Genomic DNA, 20,758 nt, shown 5'->3' with positions numbered 1-20,758 from the left:
CAAATTTCCTTGTGAGCACTTCCCTATCAAGCTCCCAGTCGTCCCACCTAGGCTTTCAATAAGGCAGGAGATGGGTACCTCATCGATTTTAATATTGATGAATCTGGGAATATCACGACCAGGTTTGATGGAAACTAAAAATTTGGCATCCAAATGAGGAACGAGACAGGGAGAATTATCCATCCTTATAACTCTCCCAATGGGTTCAATAATTTGAGGAATGAATTTCCACAAGATAGGTGGGAGATTTTTAATTTGTAAGCACCTAGGGCATGATAATGCCAACATTTCTTCGCTAACCGCGTCATGAGACCAGTTTAGGGCACGAAAAGTGCATTTACCAATAGCCCAAAATTGATTTTTAATGACCTCTGCCCAAGATTTATGATCTTTGAAAAAATAAAAAATAGACCCTTTTATATCATGCGACAAAAATAAATGTGAAAGTCGAGTTTTTTAATTCCAAATATTCTTAAACCGGTCATCTAAAAATTTCCTCGTAGGACATTTATCTATATCCACCACAACAAAGAAAAAAGCTATATCATTTGATCTATTTTTTTCCATGTTTATGACTTTCGCCATTAAATCAATAGGAACGATAGACAAAGTAGGCAAGGAAGGGCTAGGGCACTTACCTCGCTCTTTGCCTTCGCCATCACTCTCTAACTCAGATGAACTTACCAACAAGAATTTTGCTTTGTCTAGAATGAGGAACTTCGAGTATGCCATGACTTCCTTGAAGGATTTGCCATTAAAACCCCCTGCCTCATCCCGCGAGGCGTCCAACCACACAGTATTAAGTATTGGCCCTTCAGAATCAACCCCCATTGGAGGTCATGCATGACCGCCCGCGCAGCCTAAAAGCCAACCAAGAACACATACAAATGAAATAAATGCAATAAGAAAAGAAAGGAAAGGAAGAGCACATGTCTTACCAGCATGGAGGAGGCCTTACCACCTCCTCATCATGCAAGGGTCGAGCCCTCCTCACACCTTAGCAAACGTTCACCAAGTCAAAAATTGCAGTTGAAGCCTCTTTTTCATCACAAATTGATATTTTTTAAAAATAACAATTTTGTTACTATATTGATATTTATAAATATGAAAAGATACTTTAACACGATTTTAATTTATTTAAGTAATTACATTTTATAAACATCATAAAATTGAAAATATAAAAACATTTTTATTCTCATTCATTACTTTTTTTTTATAAAATTTTATAGATTTTAAAAAAATAATAATTTTACTACTATCTTAATGTTTATAAATATAAAAGGATAAGCGTGATTTAATCTTAATTTATTTTAAATAATTAAATTATAGATTTGTCGTGAAATTGAGAATTGAATGTAAGTATTTAAAAACTAACAATTTTTATACTATATTGATATTTATAATTATGAAAAAATACTTTTGACAATAATCTTAATTTTTTAAGTAATTAAATTTTAGAAACATCATAGAATTGAAAATTGAAAACCTTTAATTATTTTTTAACATTGAGATGAGGATAATAGCTTTCCAATTAAAACAATTTCATATTTTTTGAAGAACTAATTAAAAAATTTAATAGGAGCATTAATATTCTATTGAATTGATATTTTAGCATAAATTTACTAAAAAAATTTGTATGTTTTTTAATGTTTTACTTGTGTAAAAAGTTGTATTCTTTGTTATCTAGATGCTAATATGTTTGTTGATTGAACAAGAAAGTGATCATTATCCATCACGTGATCTTTTCTACAAATATACATGGCAAAAACTTGATTAAAGATTGTGATTGAATAATTCAACCAATAAAACATGTCATTGTCCATATTGCATTGTGTACTTGCAACCTTAATTCAAAAGATAACATATAATCAATGGTTTTCTATGCAATTAACTTAAAACATGTTTCGATTACCTTTTTCATCAAACTTGCAACTTGTAATTACAATAAAAAAGATAATAGGAGTCTTCGTATAAATACATTGGTAACAGTCAAAGCTCTATTGGGCCTCTCAGATGTTATCTCCCTTGGTCTGATCCCCACCCATAATGCACAAAAATAAAAGAAAACAATAAACAAAATAGACAAATGATACTCTTCCTATGTTGTTAAATTGTGCTTAGAACCCCACTTTTCCAATAATCAGCCAATTTTTAAAATGGAATTCATATAACAATGGTCACCATGGGTTCTTCCTAAGGCAATAAACCCACATGATGTGTCTTAAAAGAAACAAGTGTAGCAATGATTAAATAAAAACTTATTCTTTTAAAGCTAGAAAAATTAGAAACTTGGAAACTACTCATTTTTTTATTTTTTATTTTTTTTATGACAGAGATAAGAAAGTGTGGTGCTACTATATAGTTATGCATCGATATAAAATTAATAATATAAAATAATTTAATTTCTGACTATTTTACTCAAATAATATAATATTATAATTATATATATATATATATATTAAAAAAGATATTTATCCTTCACATTCTTATGTTTTTTTTAAATAACATAACTAATAATAATAATAAAAAAATCAAAAATATTTTTTTCCTACTTCAAAAACCAAAAAAACTTTGCATTCAAAACTTATAAAATTTGATAATGATAATAAAGGAAATTTTTTTCTTTGGAAACAAAAAAAAATAATAATAATAAAGGAATTTTTTCTTTGGAAACAAAAAAACTTTGTATTTAAAAATTATATAATCTAATAATAATAAAGAAAATTAAATGTTTTTTTCTTTGAAAACAAAAAATATTGCATTTAAAAATTATAAAATCTAGTAATAAAAAAAATTAAATGTTTTTCTTATTAATTGACAAATTTACTGACGTCCAAATGCACGTCAAATTAAATGACATTTGTTTTTATTTAAGAAAGTTTTTACATCCGTCTATAATACAACTCTCTTGTAATAACTATAAACATTAAACCATAAGAAAATATATAACACAACTCTCATGTAATAATTATAAACATTAAACCATATGAGGATATATTTTTTTAACATGTCTTTTGATTGGCTCTATTTTTTTTACATATTTTATTAGTTAAAATTATTTTTTAACCTACTAACTAAAACAAGTGCCACATAGTGGCTAGTACTTGCCTTGTTTTTAGTATAGTTTTAATAATAATTATGAGCAGCTTCAATTGATGGACTATTGGAATATAAAAAATTACAGGATTCAAATAGATTTGCATTGCTTGGTAGAGGGGACGAAAGTAGTTTCAAAGCAGCCATACAAATTAATCGGTACCGATATTCCCTCCTAAATGGTTGTCACAAACATTATTTGTTTTAAAACATTATTTGTTTGTAATTGGTTCAAATTAAATTTTTTAATAACTAGTTAACTGTAAAAAAGAAAAACTCATTACAATAGTATTTGCCTAACGACAAGTACTAATAAGTATGGACCAACCAACAAATAAAATACTTAATGTTTAGAAAACATCAATATGACATAAATTTTAGAAAATATCATTGGCTTGAGTGGGAATGTTTCAAGCTACTTAAAAGAAGGTTGAAAACTTGGATAAAAATTGTTGACCCAAAATGTTTAATGAGGAAGATTTAGACCATAGGAAGAAGACTTGGATGAAGTAGAACAAGAAGTGAATGAGAAAATGAATCATTAATTTGCAAGAATGCTCTAATACCAATGAAGAGATTAAAACTTAGGATTGACAAGTGGACAAAATAGATTGGCCAAAAAAGAGTGTACTATGTCATAGAGTTCAACCCGATGTAGAAACATGATGAAGAAACCTATTTGATGGTTACAATTAAAGGAAATGCTAAAATTTTAGTTGTGGAGTTAAGGACTAGTTCATATCATCTTATATGTGAGAAGGATAGATGATCCCATCAAAATTGAATGACACTTATTATAGAATGTACAAGTTATTCACATTTAGTTTGAATATAATTTGAAGGTAGGTAGTTTGAATGAGCTATTTGAAGAAACAAGGCGATACAAAATAACATAAATTGTTTGATCAAGATTGATAATAAGAAAACAAACAAACAAAAAAATTGAAAAATGTATTAATATTATATTTCTTGATCATTTAAACTACTTTATTTCATAAACATAATTAAAATTGTTTTATTCATCCATTTAGATTTTTGCATTTACATAAATTCCAAAACAAAATGATAAAAGGTAAAGACTGTAATATCCTGCCTCAGAAAAAAAAAAATTGATCCACGAGAAACTATTTGTAAACCAAACTGATTCACCGACTCTATACCTTTTCTAAACGGCTATTTATAGAAATAGAAAAACATGATTAACTTCTTTTTCTTAATTCTCCTCTTCCTCTTCCTCTTCATCTTCTGCGTGGCTGAACTGAGAATTCGAGGAAACTTTAACTCTTCCCTACACGATATTGACACAATTTAAGTACACTCTAAAGTATTTCAGTGTTCCTGTACACTTCAGCCGATAAGAAAGGAAAAACATAGAATCCTAAAGTTCGGTGTTCAAATACTGTGGCAATAATGGAGGGTACAGAGAAATCTGAAAGCAGGGCAAGCACAAGGACTCCGCCATTGCTGCCATTCAGCGCCGAAACGTCTTACAAAGAAAAAGACGACAAGCCTAAAGCTGATGAACGCGATCGCCAAAGCAGGGAGCTCAAATCGGGTCTACATCCTCTACAGGTTTTTTTTTCTTTTTCTTAAATTCTTTGTCATTCTGAAATTCAATCTGCACTTCACGGGCTTCAAACCCACGACTAAATAACTAAAATTATTTTGAATGTACCTGCAGTTAAAAGACAGTTATTAAATACTTGATTGCTCTTACGTATTAGTTTTTGGTCCTAAGAATAGTTAAGTAAACCCCTTTTACACACCAGAAGTGCGAATCAGTGTCTTCTTTAGGGGTGCCTGGATTTCTAATAATACGTCATTCAGAATGAAACAGCGGCTGGTAGTTAGGCGCGGGCCGAGACACAATAAAGTATAATGCATTAACTATAACAACAGCGGCGATTTGGTTGAAATAGGTTAAAATTGATAATCTAGATTGAGCTAAAATATGCAAAATACCAGATATCTTAGGCATCGGACTTCAGTGTCCCGTTGGGTTGGTTGAGAGCGGGGGTGGTCTTTCTACCGTTGGTTTCGTAAAGTGGGACATTCATCTTCTCTCTTCGTTCTGGTTCATTCAGCAAGTGGAGTTCTTTCGCGTTTGATTGGTTCAACACGTGAGTCCTCTCGCATTGTGTTGGTTGAGCTGCGGCATCTTGTCAGGTAGGTCAATATGTGGAGTCCTGCTGGGTTGGTTAAGCTGGAGGATTAATGCCATCAAGAGTAGCAATCAGCTCAAAGCGTTATGGTCATGCTTCGGGTGCATTTTTCTGGCCGGTACTCAAGACAATAAGTTTCTTTCATTCAGCTCTAAGATATATCTAGCCTCTCTCTAGCATAGGTATAACACCTAAATTGGTGTTAGTATGTGGCTCTTTCAAAAGGAATTGAACAAAGGTGTCTCGTTTCTGTCGTGTGAAAAGAAAACAAAGAAATGGATTCAGTTGATCATCGTGAATCCTTTCCTGTCGGTAGTTCTGTGATGTTGTGAAAGTTGTCCTCATAAGATGGATTAGGAAAATGGTTTTAGACGGATGATTTTTTCCATAGATGAACTTGTGGTCTCTTGCTCAATGCATTTTATTGACTCTCTTTGAACCACACATGTTAAGTGATTTATAACCATTTTTAATATGAGTAAATTGTTTTCAAAGTTTCTCCCTAATTCTTCATGAGCAATTTCAAACCAAGCCCTCTTTAAAATGACTTACTCTCTAGATCTGAATCTGTATTTTATGGACACCTTGCCATATAGAAAAAATTGCAATAATTTATTATATGTTTTGTTTGTCTGTATCGCACAAGTGTAATGGACTCTTCTGTTAATAACTGCACGGTACAATTTATATCCAACATTTTGGATCTCACTGCTTAATCTATCTTCTATAAGTTTTCTACATAGTTGCAGTTGGATCTCACTGCTTAATCTATCTTCTATAAGTTTTCTACATAGTTGCAGCTGGTATATTTCATTTGTAGCACATACTCATAGGTTCCATTGAGTGTTACACCATTAAGCTTAGGATACAGTTGATGTTAGAAGCTTCTTGTGAGCAATATTCTTTCAAAATATTGCCCCAGCCTTCACACCTTTTTTTAAAACATCCCATAGATCCAAATTGGTCTCCTGTAAACATAAGTAAAAAATGGTTTCATTTTACAATCATTTCAAGTCTCGGAGCATATTCAATTTTGCTTGAATTCCTGTCTCTAGCTGTTGAATATATATAACATTATGATTCTCCTTCACATAAAGGTAGTTACCACAATTATCTCAATCAAAATGTCTGTTTCTGCGCTCTTTCTGCTGCCAACCTTAGTATGGCTTGCCAAGGTGGAGATGCTCCCATTAGGCCCTTGGTTTGGGCGAATGAATTGGCAGCAGTAGAAGAATCCCAGATTAGTAAGGAACTGTGTGAGACAATGAAGTTAGAATTGGGCCTCGCTTTGCTTGGGAATTGGGTGCCTGTGACCCTTGTTAGTCCTTGTAAACAGATATGGAAAAGGTGAAGGAGACATCTTTGGAGGCACATATGTGCAGATTGAATATTATACCATGTACAGGAAAGAATCCAGTCCTTTCACTGGGTAAGGCTTTATAAGAAAGAAAATTTCTAAAAGAAAGGCTTAATATGGAAGTTCCGTACTCCATGGCCTAGTCTGATTCACATGCCTAGACATCTAACTCTTGGTCTCTATCCATAAAAGACACTATTGAGATATATCCTAGTGTCCAAGGCTTTTTTGTGCTTTTGTGTTGAAGTTGAACTATAGAAGATAAATAACACATTTTAGGGTAAGGGCTGTGGTTCTGGGAGAAAAATGTGTTGTTGATTAAGCCATGGTATTGAACTTTTAATCCAGTGACTCAGACATTTTTTATAATGCCAGTATGGGTAAGGCTTCCTTATTTACCTTTGCAATTCTGGGTGCATGCTTGTTTCCAGGGTATAAGTAATAGATTAGATAGTTTTTTGGTCCTTGATGTCTGATACATTAATTTGTGAAACATTCAGCTATGAAAGATTCTGGGGAATTAGAGTTTGGTGATTCTCCATGCAGCCTGAAGATAGGCTTTTCCAAAATACAATTGACACAGGAGGATGTTGTAGCAAAGCCCCCTCTTTTGCCTCCAAGATACCCTGATGTTGTTCATGCTTCCCCACCACCAGTAGCTAAGATTAAGGAGGATGCAGAGAAAAAAGAGAAAAAACAAGGGGTTGGGAAGCATGAAAATAAAGAGTTCTTAAAGTAAAAATGCTGCCTCAAGGCCTAAGGTGGATGCTTCCAAGATGGTTGGTTCAATGCTATCCCCTCCTTCCCCATTTAGGATTTTGAACGCAACATGGCTGTCTGAGTTGACTCAGACTGAGGATTGGAGTATAGGTGCTAATATCCCAGGACCCAGATTCATATTGGAAATTGAAACTATAATTCAATCTCCATTTGCTTCACTAGTGTCTTTGGAATATGTTGAAGAAGAGATTACTTCTGGTTGGACAGAAGTAAATGATAGAAAATTGTGTGCAGAAACAGAGTCTTGTGGTCATATGGTTTAAGTTCTCATAAGTGAAAAGGTAAGGCATAAGTATAATATTTGGATTGTATTTACCTGCTACACCTGGATAGGGTTGTTCAAGCAGGATCATCATTATGGTATTAATCACATATTAAGGGTCCAGTTGCGAAGGGTCCCCATCCATAGAACCCCAATGATTTATCTAGAAAACAAAAAGAAGGTATTTACTACATTTGAGTAGTGGTCTTAAAATTTAATATTCCTTAGGTAGTGTTTCTTAACTTTTTATATATACTCATCTGGGGACATGATACAGGCGCGGGAATGTCATTTTGTAAAAGGTTGCAGGAGTATATGAATAAGGTTATGCCTACAAGACATTTAATCATTGTCACCAGAATTTCCAGGTAAAGGTGCAGGGACTGAGTCCTTGTTTGTGTCCCTGAGTTTCTCAGTAGTACCATGTTATGGCCCTGTTTAATGTTTTTTAATTTTCATGGTGGAGTTCTATTTCATTGGCTCTATGTTGTTGTCTCTATAAAATAAGTGACTTGGGTGATTGAATTTCTGTAACGCCAAGTGACATATTATGGAAATTCCTGTATTGCTTTCCTTCATAGTTTTAGCTGGTGCATTCCTTTTATTCAATAAGTTGATGAGCACACACATCTTCCACAAAGAAACTAGGTTCTAGAATATTGCTCATCTTGAACATCAACCTCTTGATTGGGGGGAATTTCTCCTTTCTCAACTTGATGTTCAGGTTCACTAGAATCAATGATTCTCACCTCTGCATTTAGCTGATATTGTGCCAGAGGATTATCAGCCTCGAATGCATCAACATCGCTTTGGGAAGGCGGAGCAGGTATATAATCAAGTTCAACTACATCATCATCGGAACTGGGGTCCTTGGATGATGAAGTGACTTCTGGTCTTCTAATAGGGATCTTTTCCCTTCTAGTCCTTTTTGACGTCCGAGTCCCTCTATTAGCTCTGACTTTCTTCCTTTTTTCGGGTTTCTCAACCTCCTCCTTTGGTGCACTTGAGGTTCCCTCATCTTCCGAGGACTGAGAATCGAGACTACCCATCATATGGTATGTGAATTGAACTCCCTCATGGGTCAGTCTCTCCAATAATGGATTGTGTGGGGAGAATAAAAGAGAAAAGGAATTAAAAATTCCTTGGGAAGAGAGAGCATGGGGAGATTCAAGGAATTCAAAATTACTTGGATAGACAAAAGTGGGTGGCATTTAAGGTTGGGAGATGAGATGGGAAAGCCATTTATGGCAAAGAGTTGACTTTACCCCCTAATCATGATGATTAGGGATGTGCAAGTGATTAGGGAAGTGGATTAAGTGGATTAATGAGAGATTATAATGCAAGTGGGAATGTTAGGAGGATGTGACATGAGGAGAGAGAATGAGTGGAGGAATTTAAAATTGGAGGATAATGATAAGCATGATTATGGAAGAATTAATTAGGCTAAGTGAGGATTAGAAGAAGTGATTTGTAGGAGTCACTTTAGGTTAAGTTAATTAATCCTATTAATTAACTAAGTGGAAGTTAGAAGAATTAATGATTTTAGAAGAGACAAATTAATTAAATAAGGTTTAATTAATTTTAAGAGGAATAAAGACCAACACAATTAATTAAATTAATTATGTGGAAAGGCTTAAATAAATATCTAATTAATTTTAGATGTCTACATTTTGCCCCTCTTTGATATAGCGTCATGAAGTGATGTTATATCAAAGAAGAATAAAATACAATGGATAAAAGGGATTAAGTTTAGTAGCATGATGCCCCAGTCATGATTTTAGAGGAAGGATGATGAGGCGGTAGTGTTATGCCCCCTCGAGAGGACATGCGTGTTCTAAGAACACGGGTGTGCTCTTGAAATGGATAGGACTAGAGGATTAAGGATGCAAAAAGGATGAGGATGATGAAGGGAGGGATAAATGAATAACTTGGAGTCTTAGGAAGAATGGATGAAAATGATGAAGTAGATGAATGGATGGATTGGATTTGTTGTTGTGTAGATATGGAGAGCAAACCTAGTTTTGATTTTGCAACAGACCATCTACACCACTAACTGTAGAAGTCAAGATGTTGTGAATATCTGATGTGTGGACTAGACTCTCAGACAATAGGTATCTCAATGCACACAGGCTCGCTTACACCATGATGATGTAAATGGGGGGCTGCAGGTTTGTACAAGAGAGACCATCAAACACGCCATACCACAAAAACATGCCCTAGTATACACCAATCTGAGACATACCATGATATAGGATGATCAAGGCAGCCCTGAATAGGTATAGTCCTGGGACACGAGATAAAAATCAAAGCGAAAATCTCAATCATGCAAACAACATGCACATGGCCAACTGATATCTCTTGCCAAGAGCAAGTTAAGGATTTGGATAGTCTGCCAAACATGGGAAGGATACATCCTGATGGGCAGGTGATGGATTTGGATAAACTGCTAGACATGGGAAGGATGCATCCCAATGGGTAGGATGATTGGATATATTGATGGGAGGCAACATTTAAGCTGGTTGCGCGAGGTCTGCAAATGAGAGGATTTCCACTAAGATTTGACTAGCACGGTATGGATGGGTGTTTGGATAACATGCAAGTCAATATAAGCTCAGATAGATGGGAAAAGCTCAGTGTGACTGAGATCATAAAATGAATGGATAAGATGGGAAGGGATGAATGATTGGATATGATAGGATTGGATTATGGATATAGGATAAAGGGAGTGGGACCAATGACAAGGGAGAACCAAGGCTTGGTAAAAGGATGGAATGAATGGAGAGATTGCTTGGATAGGAGATGGAGGGATTAAGGAGATGGAGGACTAAAGGATGAAAAATAGGTGGAATGGGGATCCAAGAACTATGTTGCAAAGGAGGAAATTGCCCCTCTAAAGGTAGTGCAATTAAGGATGGAAGGATGGTGGATAAAGATTTATAAGAGGGAAGGATAAGGGGTAATGGGTATGGATGGAGGAGGAATTAAGGCTTGTAGTTTCCAAAGCATGCATGGACATTATTTTTGCCTCTAGCTAAATCAAGATCATAGGTAGGAATGGATGATGTATTTAGATAGGATGGGAATTGAGCTGGAGGATAGGGATAGGATAGTCAAGATCAAAGATAGGAAATGAGGATGGATTTAGATATGATTATGGATAGGAGACGGAGGATAAAAGAGTATGTGGATTGTGAAGGTAGTATGGATGGATCTTGCCCCCAAGTGTAGACTACAAGAAGATTGGGGATTACACATGACGCTTGTTGACCAAGTTTTCATCATGGTACTTACCCAAGGCGCCACCAAAAGTGGTTTTCACCATTGGATGGATTTTTTTTTCATTACTTTTTTCTTTTTCCTTTTTTTTTCATTTTTTTCATTTTTTGGAATAATTGGATGGATATGGATGAGGATAAGTGGATTTTGAAGATAGTGGATGCTTGAAAGGGAGATGGAGGGAGGACTCAAGCATCTAGTTCGATGGATAGTATCCCTTAAGGATGTGTTATATTGAACCAAGATAACTGGAGGTATGCTCATAGATGTTGGTAGGAATAGATAGGGAGATGGAATGGATGGAAGGTGGAGGGGGATAAGGATTTATGAAAAAGAATAGGATTATGGAAAATGGATGTTGGATAATAGGTGGGGTTGTGAAAGACTTGTGGATAAATGGATGGGGATGTTGGGACGATCAACATTGGCACACATCTTGAAGGGTGGTGGAGTTGTGGAAGATAGGGTTTTGGATAAACTGTGGATTTTGGGACATGAGGACTCAAAATAGATGGAGGGGATGATGGACTTAAGATAGTGGATTTCCAGATGTAAGTGATGGAAATGTTGTCATTGATGTCAAAGGAATTTGCTGATTCATGGAGATTGATGAACATATCATGCTATGGAGATTGATGAACATATTGGATTACTATGCTTTACATTTACTATGCTTACATTATGCCTCAATGCAGTGATGATGCAGTGATTATGAATACATATACTACAGCTTAATGTATAATATACATCTACAGCAGATGGTAACACAGATGCTGATATATACATCTACAGTGTATATATATATATATATACAGAGCCTGTATGACAGAGTATTAATCTGTATACATAAAATCAGCATATACAGGTTACATTAATGATCCAGACTGTAGTATATATATACAGGTGTGTCATAGTAAAGACAGACTCAGATATACATACTCTTAAGGCAGCAGCATATATATAAAGACCAGCAATTGGTTAGTTCAAAAAGGAAGACAGCAAACCACATAAGAGTAAGTTATTGGAATAAAATTAAAAAAAAAGCAGAAAAAGATAATATTTATGGGGCCCACCTATGTAAAAGGATAATAAGGAAGTGTTTTAAAGACAGCTCAATAGTAATGAAGACAAAGACCGATTCCACACTAATATGCAAAGGTGGCATCTCTTTAATATGCAATTTGAGGTGTCAGCATCTATGGAAGCCATCCATAGTATTGAAGAATGTGGGAGTCTACATGTTGCTGTTAATAAAGATGATACGTGTCTTAAGTGAGAAATCAGACAAGTATATGAGCAGATTTCTGAGGAATCAATCTTATTTTGAAGGCAAAATTCAATCAAGTTATTGAGAAGATTATAACAGACTTAGTGCAGATTGAAGTTCTAAAGTGGCATCTAAAGTGGAGCGACTAATGGATATGTTTACATGGTGAAAGTATACAATTCGTCACACAGTCAGTTTGGATTGAATTCTATGCTGGCCAATTAACAAAAATTGATTGGTAATTCGTAAAGCTACGATCAGGAAGTGTTTCTGAAAAAGTTTGAAATGCAGCATATTAAGTGGCGGAAAGTTTATCGACTTGGGTACAAGGGTATGTGAAAGCGCTTGAAGACAGCCGATTCGTATTAAGCCTCTGATGTAATCGACTTAATATATATGCACAGCGACTTGACTATTGAAGACAAATTGACTCAAAGAAAGGCAGGTTTAATGAAAGAGTGAAAACGACTTTCAAAGACTTTTTTATAACTGATAGATAAACAGGCAGATAATCAGGGTCAAGGAAAATACGGCAAATGATTATGTTAAAAGAAAATAAACTAAGTTAACTATAACGTATTGCAAAAACGTATAACTATCACAAGTATCGAAGATAATCTATGGACCGATACTCGTAATCTTCAAACAATGTTTAATACATCGAAGTAAGCCTAACCGTTAATATCAAATAATCAGCAAAAGGTTGTATTTCTAATTGGAGATGGATTACGTGGCTGGTAAATAAATTATTAATTTGACTAAACTATTAGTTGTAACTCTTATTCATAAAGGTGTGACTCTTCATGTAGGAAGAGAAGTGATTTATTTCAGAGAGACGTGTCTCCTATAAAGAGGTGACTATAGAAGACGTCTCTAAGGGACGTCCTCCGAATGTATATATATATATAAGGAAGATAAAAATCTTTTGGTGTGTTGTTGAAATAAGGTGGATGTGTGTAGAGTGCTGCGTACAGGTGTGCTGTGTGAAGAAGACAATCAAATATAATATGTGCACCGGATTAAGTAAGACAATTGTATGAATACTACTTCAGATTTATGATGAAAATATAGAGGGTGGAAAGAATACGTGTGAAGTATTGATTTAATCAATACATGACTTCCACCCAAGAATAAATAGTGCATAATGAAGTGAGTAAAAACAAAAAAATAATTCTGAAAATCATAGAAGAATATAATAATGCTGTAAAAGTGCAATGACTCGGAAAATATATTTCAGACGGTGTCAAGAATATATAATGCTGCAATAAACTTATGAAGAAGAAAAATAATTGTATTGAATATATCATGCTGATATTATAATTCTGAACGTAGAGGAGGATAATAGGTCTGAAATTATATCAGATTGTGAAAATATTGAGGGAAGTGTTGACGTGTCTGAAATCGCATTACTACGGTTCCATCCGGCCAACGCAGAATAGAATACTAAGAATCCTATCCTCTCTTGAAATAAGGAAATCCCTAGTGCTGTTTTTAAATTGATCAATGGGGATTACCTCAATGTCTCGGTTGTTAGGTCTCGACTGCAGGATAGCTTAGCGGTTTGATGTGTTTTGCTGGAAACACAAAGGGGACTTAAGGTTAGACAGACGACTTCGAGCGAGTTCCCTAAAGTTTAATAGTTCTATATCATTTGATTTCACTTGGATTGATATTATCTCAGCTTGACTGTATGGTTTCTTCTTGATAAAAAAGGGGAAAAGGAAAGGGGAAAAGAGATAGAGAATATTTGATTAATTTATCTAAGACAACATATTCAGGAAAACAGACAGAAACCTCAAAAAACAAGATTTAACAATATTAGGTAAGAAAGCACAATGTTGTAAAATCTAGTGCAATCTTCAAATGGAGCTGAATTTTCATGCTACTAAACATAAATGCAGAATTTGACATTCATTCACTTGATGTTTAACAACCGAACTAAGCACACAAATGGGTTTAGACTAACCATGCAGGGGGAGTGACAATCAACCAATCCTTAATGGTATGAACACCAAGGTTTCTATCAAATATTATCCTAAAAATACTATCTGAAAACAAAAGACATAACAAGAATATTAAATGGTGAAGAAGGAGACCATGCACTCACAAAGAAATGAAACAACTTTAATCTCCATGCACTCACAAAGAAATGAAACAACTTTAATCTCCATTAATTCTGCATGAATTTTGCCAGAGTTTCAAAAACAATTTTAGACTTCTTACAAAAATAAGGGAAAACCAACCCCTTTAAATAGAGCTTCAAAACTCAGATGAATGGACAAGATTAAAACAAAACAAGTGGCCCAGATTCATCCATACAACATAGTATCCATGCCCATAAATAGGAGGCAAAATATCAACAACCACCCAAGGAGAAATAGTAACTACCTAAAAAGACAATTAATAACTACCAAGAACCAGCTCAAAAAGTGCACATGCACGGAGCTCAAAATTTACAATTGATTTGGCAGTTAGAAATGAACTTTATGGCCAAAAAGTGTTTTTTTTTAGATTTTAAAAGAATTCTGCACTTTATGAAGGCACTTTTTCTTTTTCTACTATAGACCCCTTTTCTAGAAATTCATCCTCGGTGTGCAAATATTCTTTCCAGAGGTCCCGACCTGCTGCACGTTCTGCCCGAACATATTCTTGAAATCTGATGCACAGCTGGAACAACACCATGAACTAAGGCATAGGAGGATGGCGTATCTTATATTGCATGCTCTCCAAATGACAATCTACATGCTTTAACCCATCCTTCTAGTCGGACCGATGAGCTTCAAAACACAAAATATCTGAATGCAATCTACTGGCAAAATCTAGGTCCTTCGTGGAGTAGGCGACCTTATCCATTCTCAATCTATCCTCCCAGTCCGACTGCTCTTTATTATTGGTATTTTTTGTTTCACTCTTCATGGTGGCGGTCCAGTACCATTCTTTAAAAATGTTGATGTCATAGGGATCTAGGATGGCAGACAATGTAGGAATCTGCGCATGGGTCCAGAAAAGAGCCCTCATGAGGGGAAGAGTTGTAGCAACGACCTCATGAACCCTAAGGCATTCCCTCTTTACCTCGGACAATTTGACCAAAATGGTCTCTCGATGGTGGGCCATTTCCTTTACATCTTCAATGATCAACTCTCCCGTTTCCTGAATGTCTCGAATCCATTCCTTGACAGCCTTGGCGGTATCCTGTACTTCTTCGAACTCTGTTGTAGTCGTTTGCACCAATGTTGATGGGGGAACATGGGATTCGGGGGCATGATGCTATGGTCTCAGCAAGTGATCAACGTACCCCTCGGCCTGCTTAGAACGGACTCGGTACATGTTTCTCTCAGCAGTTATCTCGTCGAGTTGCCTGAGCATATTTTGCACAGAGTCCTTGAACTCCTCCCTTTCTTGTTCTTTGGTGGCTCACCCTATCGGGACGGTTGTAATGCTATAATCGGCCAATGCAATTTGATTTGCTGGCTTATCGACAGGCGGGGTAGCGATATGGATGGTGCGGTTCCTTTGCTCATCCTTGGTGATTCGGGAGTAGGTCTTAGGATTTTTCTTCCCTTTGGACTTTGTTTCCCCTATGCGAGAGAAAATATCCTCCAAGTTGATAGGTGGCTTGGTGGCTGCCTTCCGCTGTGCACGAGCAACTAACGAGTCTTGAGGTATGGTCTGCCCGGATGTTATGGCCAAATTTCCACTCTACTCCTTAGAGGTTTCTGCTGGTTCATTGCATATCTGCAATTGATCTATCATAGGAGGAGCAGAGGCAGTATCCAGCCCTTTGCTTATAGCTGAGTTCTCCCCTACCTCACTGAACAACTGTCGGGTATCCCCATGTGATGGTTGCTCCTCAGTTCTGTCGGGCTCGTTGGTCTCATCTGCCTTTTGTTCTCCTTCGACGATGGTGTCATCTTTGCCGGTACTATGCAGTTGCAACTCATGCCGACTCCCCTGGGTGAGTTCATGAACATCAGCCTCTCGATTGGAGGGAATTTCTCCTTCCTCAACTTGATGTTTAGGTTCACTAGAATCAATGATTCTCACCTCTACATTTAGCTCATTTTGTGTCGGAGGATTATCAGCCTTGAATGCATCAACATCGCTCTGGGAAGGCGGAGCAGGTATATAATCAAGTTCAACTACATCATCATCGGAACTGGGGTCCTTGGATGATGAAGTGACTTTTGGTCTTCTAATAAGGATCTTTTCCCTTCTAGTCCTTTTTGACGTCCGAGTCCCTCTATTAGCTCTGACTTTCTTCCTTTTTTCAGGTTTCTCAACCTCCTCCTTTGGTGCACTTGAGGTTCCCTCATCTTCCGAGGACTGAGAATCGAGACTACCCATCATATGGTATGTGAATTGAACGCCCTCATGGGTTAGTCTCTCCAATAATGGATTGTGTGGGGAGAATAAAAGAGAAGGAATTAAAAATTCTTTGGGAAGAGAGAGCATGGGGAGATTCAAGGAATTCAAAATTCCTTGGATAGACAAAAGTGGCATTTAAGGTTGGGAGATGAGATGGGAAAGCCATTTATGGCAAAGAGTTGACTTACCCTCTAATCATGGTGATTAGGGATGTGCAAGTGATAAGGGAAGTGGATTAGGTGGATTAATGAGAGATTATAATGCAAGTGGGAATGTTAGGAGGATGTGACAAGAGAAGAGAGAATGAGTGGAGGAAATTAAAATTGGAGGATAATGAAATATCCCTTGTACTAAAATGATTGAGAACAAGGAATATTTTACTGTCCAAACTGCGTGTTATGCTGTTCTGAGAATTGCGTGTTATGCTGACAGAGTTTTCAGTTTGGTATGAAGATCATCACACATGAATATCTTAAGAATAATCAACTTCTAAATGACTCTCCTTGAATGATAGTCAACAAGAGATACATATACAACTATCTAATGATGATATATATAAGACTAAGCCCAAAAATCATGAACTAATAGCAAGCTGACATCATAACAAACAGTTGTCATACGCCCTCAGAGAATCATGAATGAAGATGCAATCAATACTCCTTTCTCTATTTCATATGACTATCAAATGGGACATTACATTGGCAGCATTATGATCTAATACATGGACGGCTATCAAGGACCCTTTTCAGACTTTTCTGAAGACAAATGACAGCAACTAACTCATACATTCAAACTGAGATTGCAATGGACTAATAATGCCATAAGAACCTGTAGTTTAGCGCCTTGAAGAAGCAAGCAATATTATGATCTATGGTGCCTCCAATGAATCAATTCGTCCACCTTCACAAATCGCCCCTGCTGCTGCTAATGTGGTCTGATATATTCATGTATGACAGCTTGCAAGACCTTCAATCTTCTCCTAAAATGATCGCCCATCCTCCTTAAGCCTAGTGCTGTCCTTATTGATGAAGTTCGCTGCCAAATGAAACACCACTGATTCCTCCACCAAAAAGACTTCCAAATTGCCTCAAGGTGAATCGCCTAAACCTCCAAAAATATCGCTGACCTTTGTAGGAAGATTTGATGACTCCTTGATGAGACCTGATCCAAATCGTGGGTTATGAGGTGAAATTCGAACTTGTCTCAGACCTGCAAATTTACAACTGCAACTTACAAATTTCTTCAAAATGTCCTCTAATAGAATCGTCTCTCTACATCAAACAAAATCGATGCACTATGGCCTCCAATCTGAAAATCTGATAATATCATGGACCATACACCATGGAAATATGTTAAACTCGATAAGCACACTTAGGAAGACTGATTTGTCTCCCTCTCTCAATAGCAACCCCTCGGAAGATCTCTCACCTCCTCAGTTATGCTAACCATCAGGAGTTTTCGTTCCCAAATGATTGTCTGTAGAAAACCCTTTGGCTCCACAAGTCTACACAAGAAGAGATATTCACAACAACTAATGCTCAACAATGAACCACCTTACTCTATTTATTCTTTTCATATCCAGTCATGTGATTCCTTCTAGAAGATTCTCTTCTTATCCTGTTGGTATACTTTATTATTATTTTATTACACATTAATTTGATTGCACTTTTAAAATATTATTATAATTAAAGTGCACACGTCTCACAATACGTGTAATCTCCTTATTTTGCCATAAAATCAAGTAGACATGAAATGTGAAGCCGTAAATCACTGCAAATCGACCCCCTAATCAATCCTCTTGGCCTACGAGGGTCAAGTGATAGGCCAATCCCGTGAATATCTGAGGACTAGTGAGAAGGGGACATTATAGATGTAAAGCGGAAAAATCGAACCCTAGTCGTTCTCCCCTCCCCAACTCCAAGGAGAGAGAAGGGAGAGTCACTAGGGTTGATGGTTTTCACTTAGGAGGGACTTTACATTTAAAAGAGGGGTTGAAACCCACAAGATCCAATCCCACGCAATGCAAGATTGGATTCTATATGAGTTTCAAGGGTTGTGATAGCAAGGATACCCTCTTTTGTAAAGAATGTAGATAGAAAGATTGAACTAGGAATGCATGTAGAAGCAAGAAAGATTCACTTATAAATAGAGATAGGGATATGATATGAAGCTGCGGACTTGGAATTAGCAGTAAAATGTCGAGACGGCGCTGTCCTGCAAATTTGAGCAAAAGTTGACGGGACGATGGCGCCCAGCGTGCACACGGTCCTCCGAAAAATCCACGAAACGAAGGGGGATCTGTTCGTCTCTGCACAAGGATTCCAGATCTTCAATTTCAGCTGTGTACCTGCAACCTACACACAGAAAAGCGAAGACGATTGCGGGGTTAGGGATTAGGGGTTTGCCCTTAGGTCAAACCCCGGTTTTGGAATTAACCAAGAAATGAGAAATGTTGTAAATGTAAATGACTGTAATGTAAAACAAGTACTAGTACCTTGTTGTAAGGATGTTTGTATCCTTATATGCGAAGGTATAGATGTTGTTGTTTGTTGTATGTTGTATGTTGTAGCATGTGATCTCCTCTTCAATGGTTGAATCCTTGTCTTGAATGCAACACTTAGCCTTGAATGGAGACTTAGAATGATCAATTGCTTGAAGGAATGCTTGAATGCTTGAATGCTTGAATGTTTGAATATCGTTTTCACGCCTTTTGTACACATATGTCCTCCTCCCTTTTTGAGAGAGGAAATGTAGTTTATATACTTGCCAATTAGGGTTAAAAGACTGATTTTCCCGACCTTAGGCCGACCAGGAAATGTTATTTTCCAATTTGCAAACAAAAAGGCCCGAAGTCCCATAGGAGATCGGGCCCAAAATAGGGCCAGGGACCAGGGCGCTGGGCGCCATGGTCCTAGGGGACCAGGGCGCTGGGCGCCCTAGTCCTGAAGGACCAGGGCGCTGGGCGCTCTGGTCCCACCTCCCGGGACAGCAGGGTGCAAGGAGGGATCAAGCAGGGTGCTGGAAAAATGCAGTTTTTGGTGTCATGAGCAAGTTTCGGGGTCTCCATTCAGGTTCCGTGTTGCATCGCCATCGTGAAGACCCAAATGCAGTCGAAATTGCAAGTGTCGCAATTTTAGGACGCTACATTTAGCCCCCACTTTAGCGGGAGTATAAGCGTACGCTCATACTTCCGGTAAAGTACAAGGAAACAACATTGAAAAACTTTCACCACGTCAAGGAGGCAAGATACACCAAGCCCCCAGTGGACTAAGGATCTTACGACTTCGATTGACAAAGTAAAAGGGAAGATCACGAGGGAGAACCATGACTGTCAGTAGTAAGGTTCCCTCACTATGAGTCATGCAAGAAAGATATCAAAAATTTTCAAGGCAAAGCTAAATTTGTCAAGAAATTTTCAAGTATCTTGAAAAGATATGGACGGGATGTATGCCCCCCTACGTTAAAGCGATCACACACGCCTCACCGGGGGTGATTGCTTTAAGGTAGTGATACATATAAGAAATGAGAAAGGAGCACGTTATCACAAGGATTTAGCCCCCAAGTGTGAGATAAACCCAAGGATAATAGACACAAAACACACAGCACAAGGTGACTTCGCCTTCCTTGGGGTCAGTATGCTGTATGATAATTCATGTATATCATATGTATGTATGCATAATTGTTCTTCATTCCCCAATCAAGGAAGGTCACCTAGAAGAAAGGAACACATGTGTCTTTTGAGTCAACATGAGAGAGACCAAAAGAGATCTCAATGTTTTGCATCGTCCTCAAGTAGACAACACTAAGGACAACAAATAGAAGAATGAGAATAACACATAGAAGAAGTAACAAAAGAGAGGGGGAGAGAATCTGCTATGCCAATGAAACTAATCTAGCACGTCATCTACCCCCCGATCTTGCTGATCAATGTTTCGGGAAGGTAGGGAACACGCTAGAGGAGGAACATCCAACACAGCAGATGGAGCTATCACAAGATCCAAACAAGGGCTATGTTCATGTTCCAAGCCACGTTGTTCTTGTCTAGGAGCTAGGATAAGTGCTTTAGAAAATTCGTTAGATAAATGGTTATCAACATCAACATATTCATATTCACTATCAGAATGAACAGGAGTAATATTTTCATCATGAATAACATTTTCATCTATATCATCATCAAGATTTATAAAAATAGG

General features: G+C 36.8%; 1 protein-coding gene across 1 annotated transcript in view; it reads left to right on the top strand.

Annotated features, from left to right (window-relative positions):
• The first annotated feature begins 4,300 nt into the window (after positions 1-4,300).
• The window catches only part of LOC131027472 (eukaryotic translation initiation factor NCBP), a 67,794-nt gene continuing 51,336 nt past the window's right edge, over positions 4,301-20,758 (top strand). Inside the window, exon 1 of the mRNA XM_057957554.2 lies at positions 4,301-4,668. Within this exon, the coding sequence (XP_057813537.2) occupies positions 4,507-4,668 (162 nt within the window). The 5' untranslated portion in view covers positions 4,301-4,506. The remainder of the gene's footprint in view (positions 4,669-20,758) is intronic.

The sequence above is a fragment of the Cryptomeria japonica genome, chromosome 4, assembly GCF_030272615.1.
Source record: "Cryptomeria japonica chromosome 4, Sugi_1.0, whole genome shotgun sequence".
NCBI classification, from domain to species: Eukaryota; Viridiplantae; Streptophyta; class Pinopsida; order Cupressales; family Cupressaceae; genus Cryptomeria; species Cryptomeria japonica.
The sequence above is the reverse complement of the archived record's forward strand: the minus strand, read 5'-3'. Positions and strand labels throughout refer to the sequence as shown.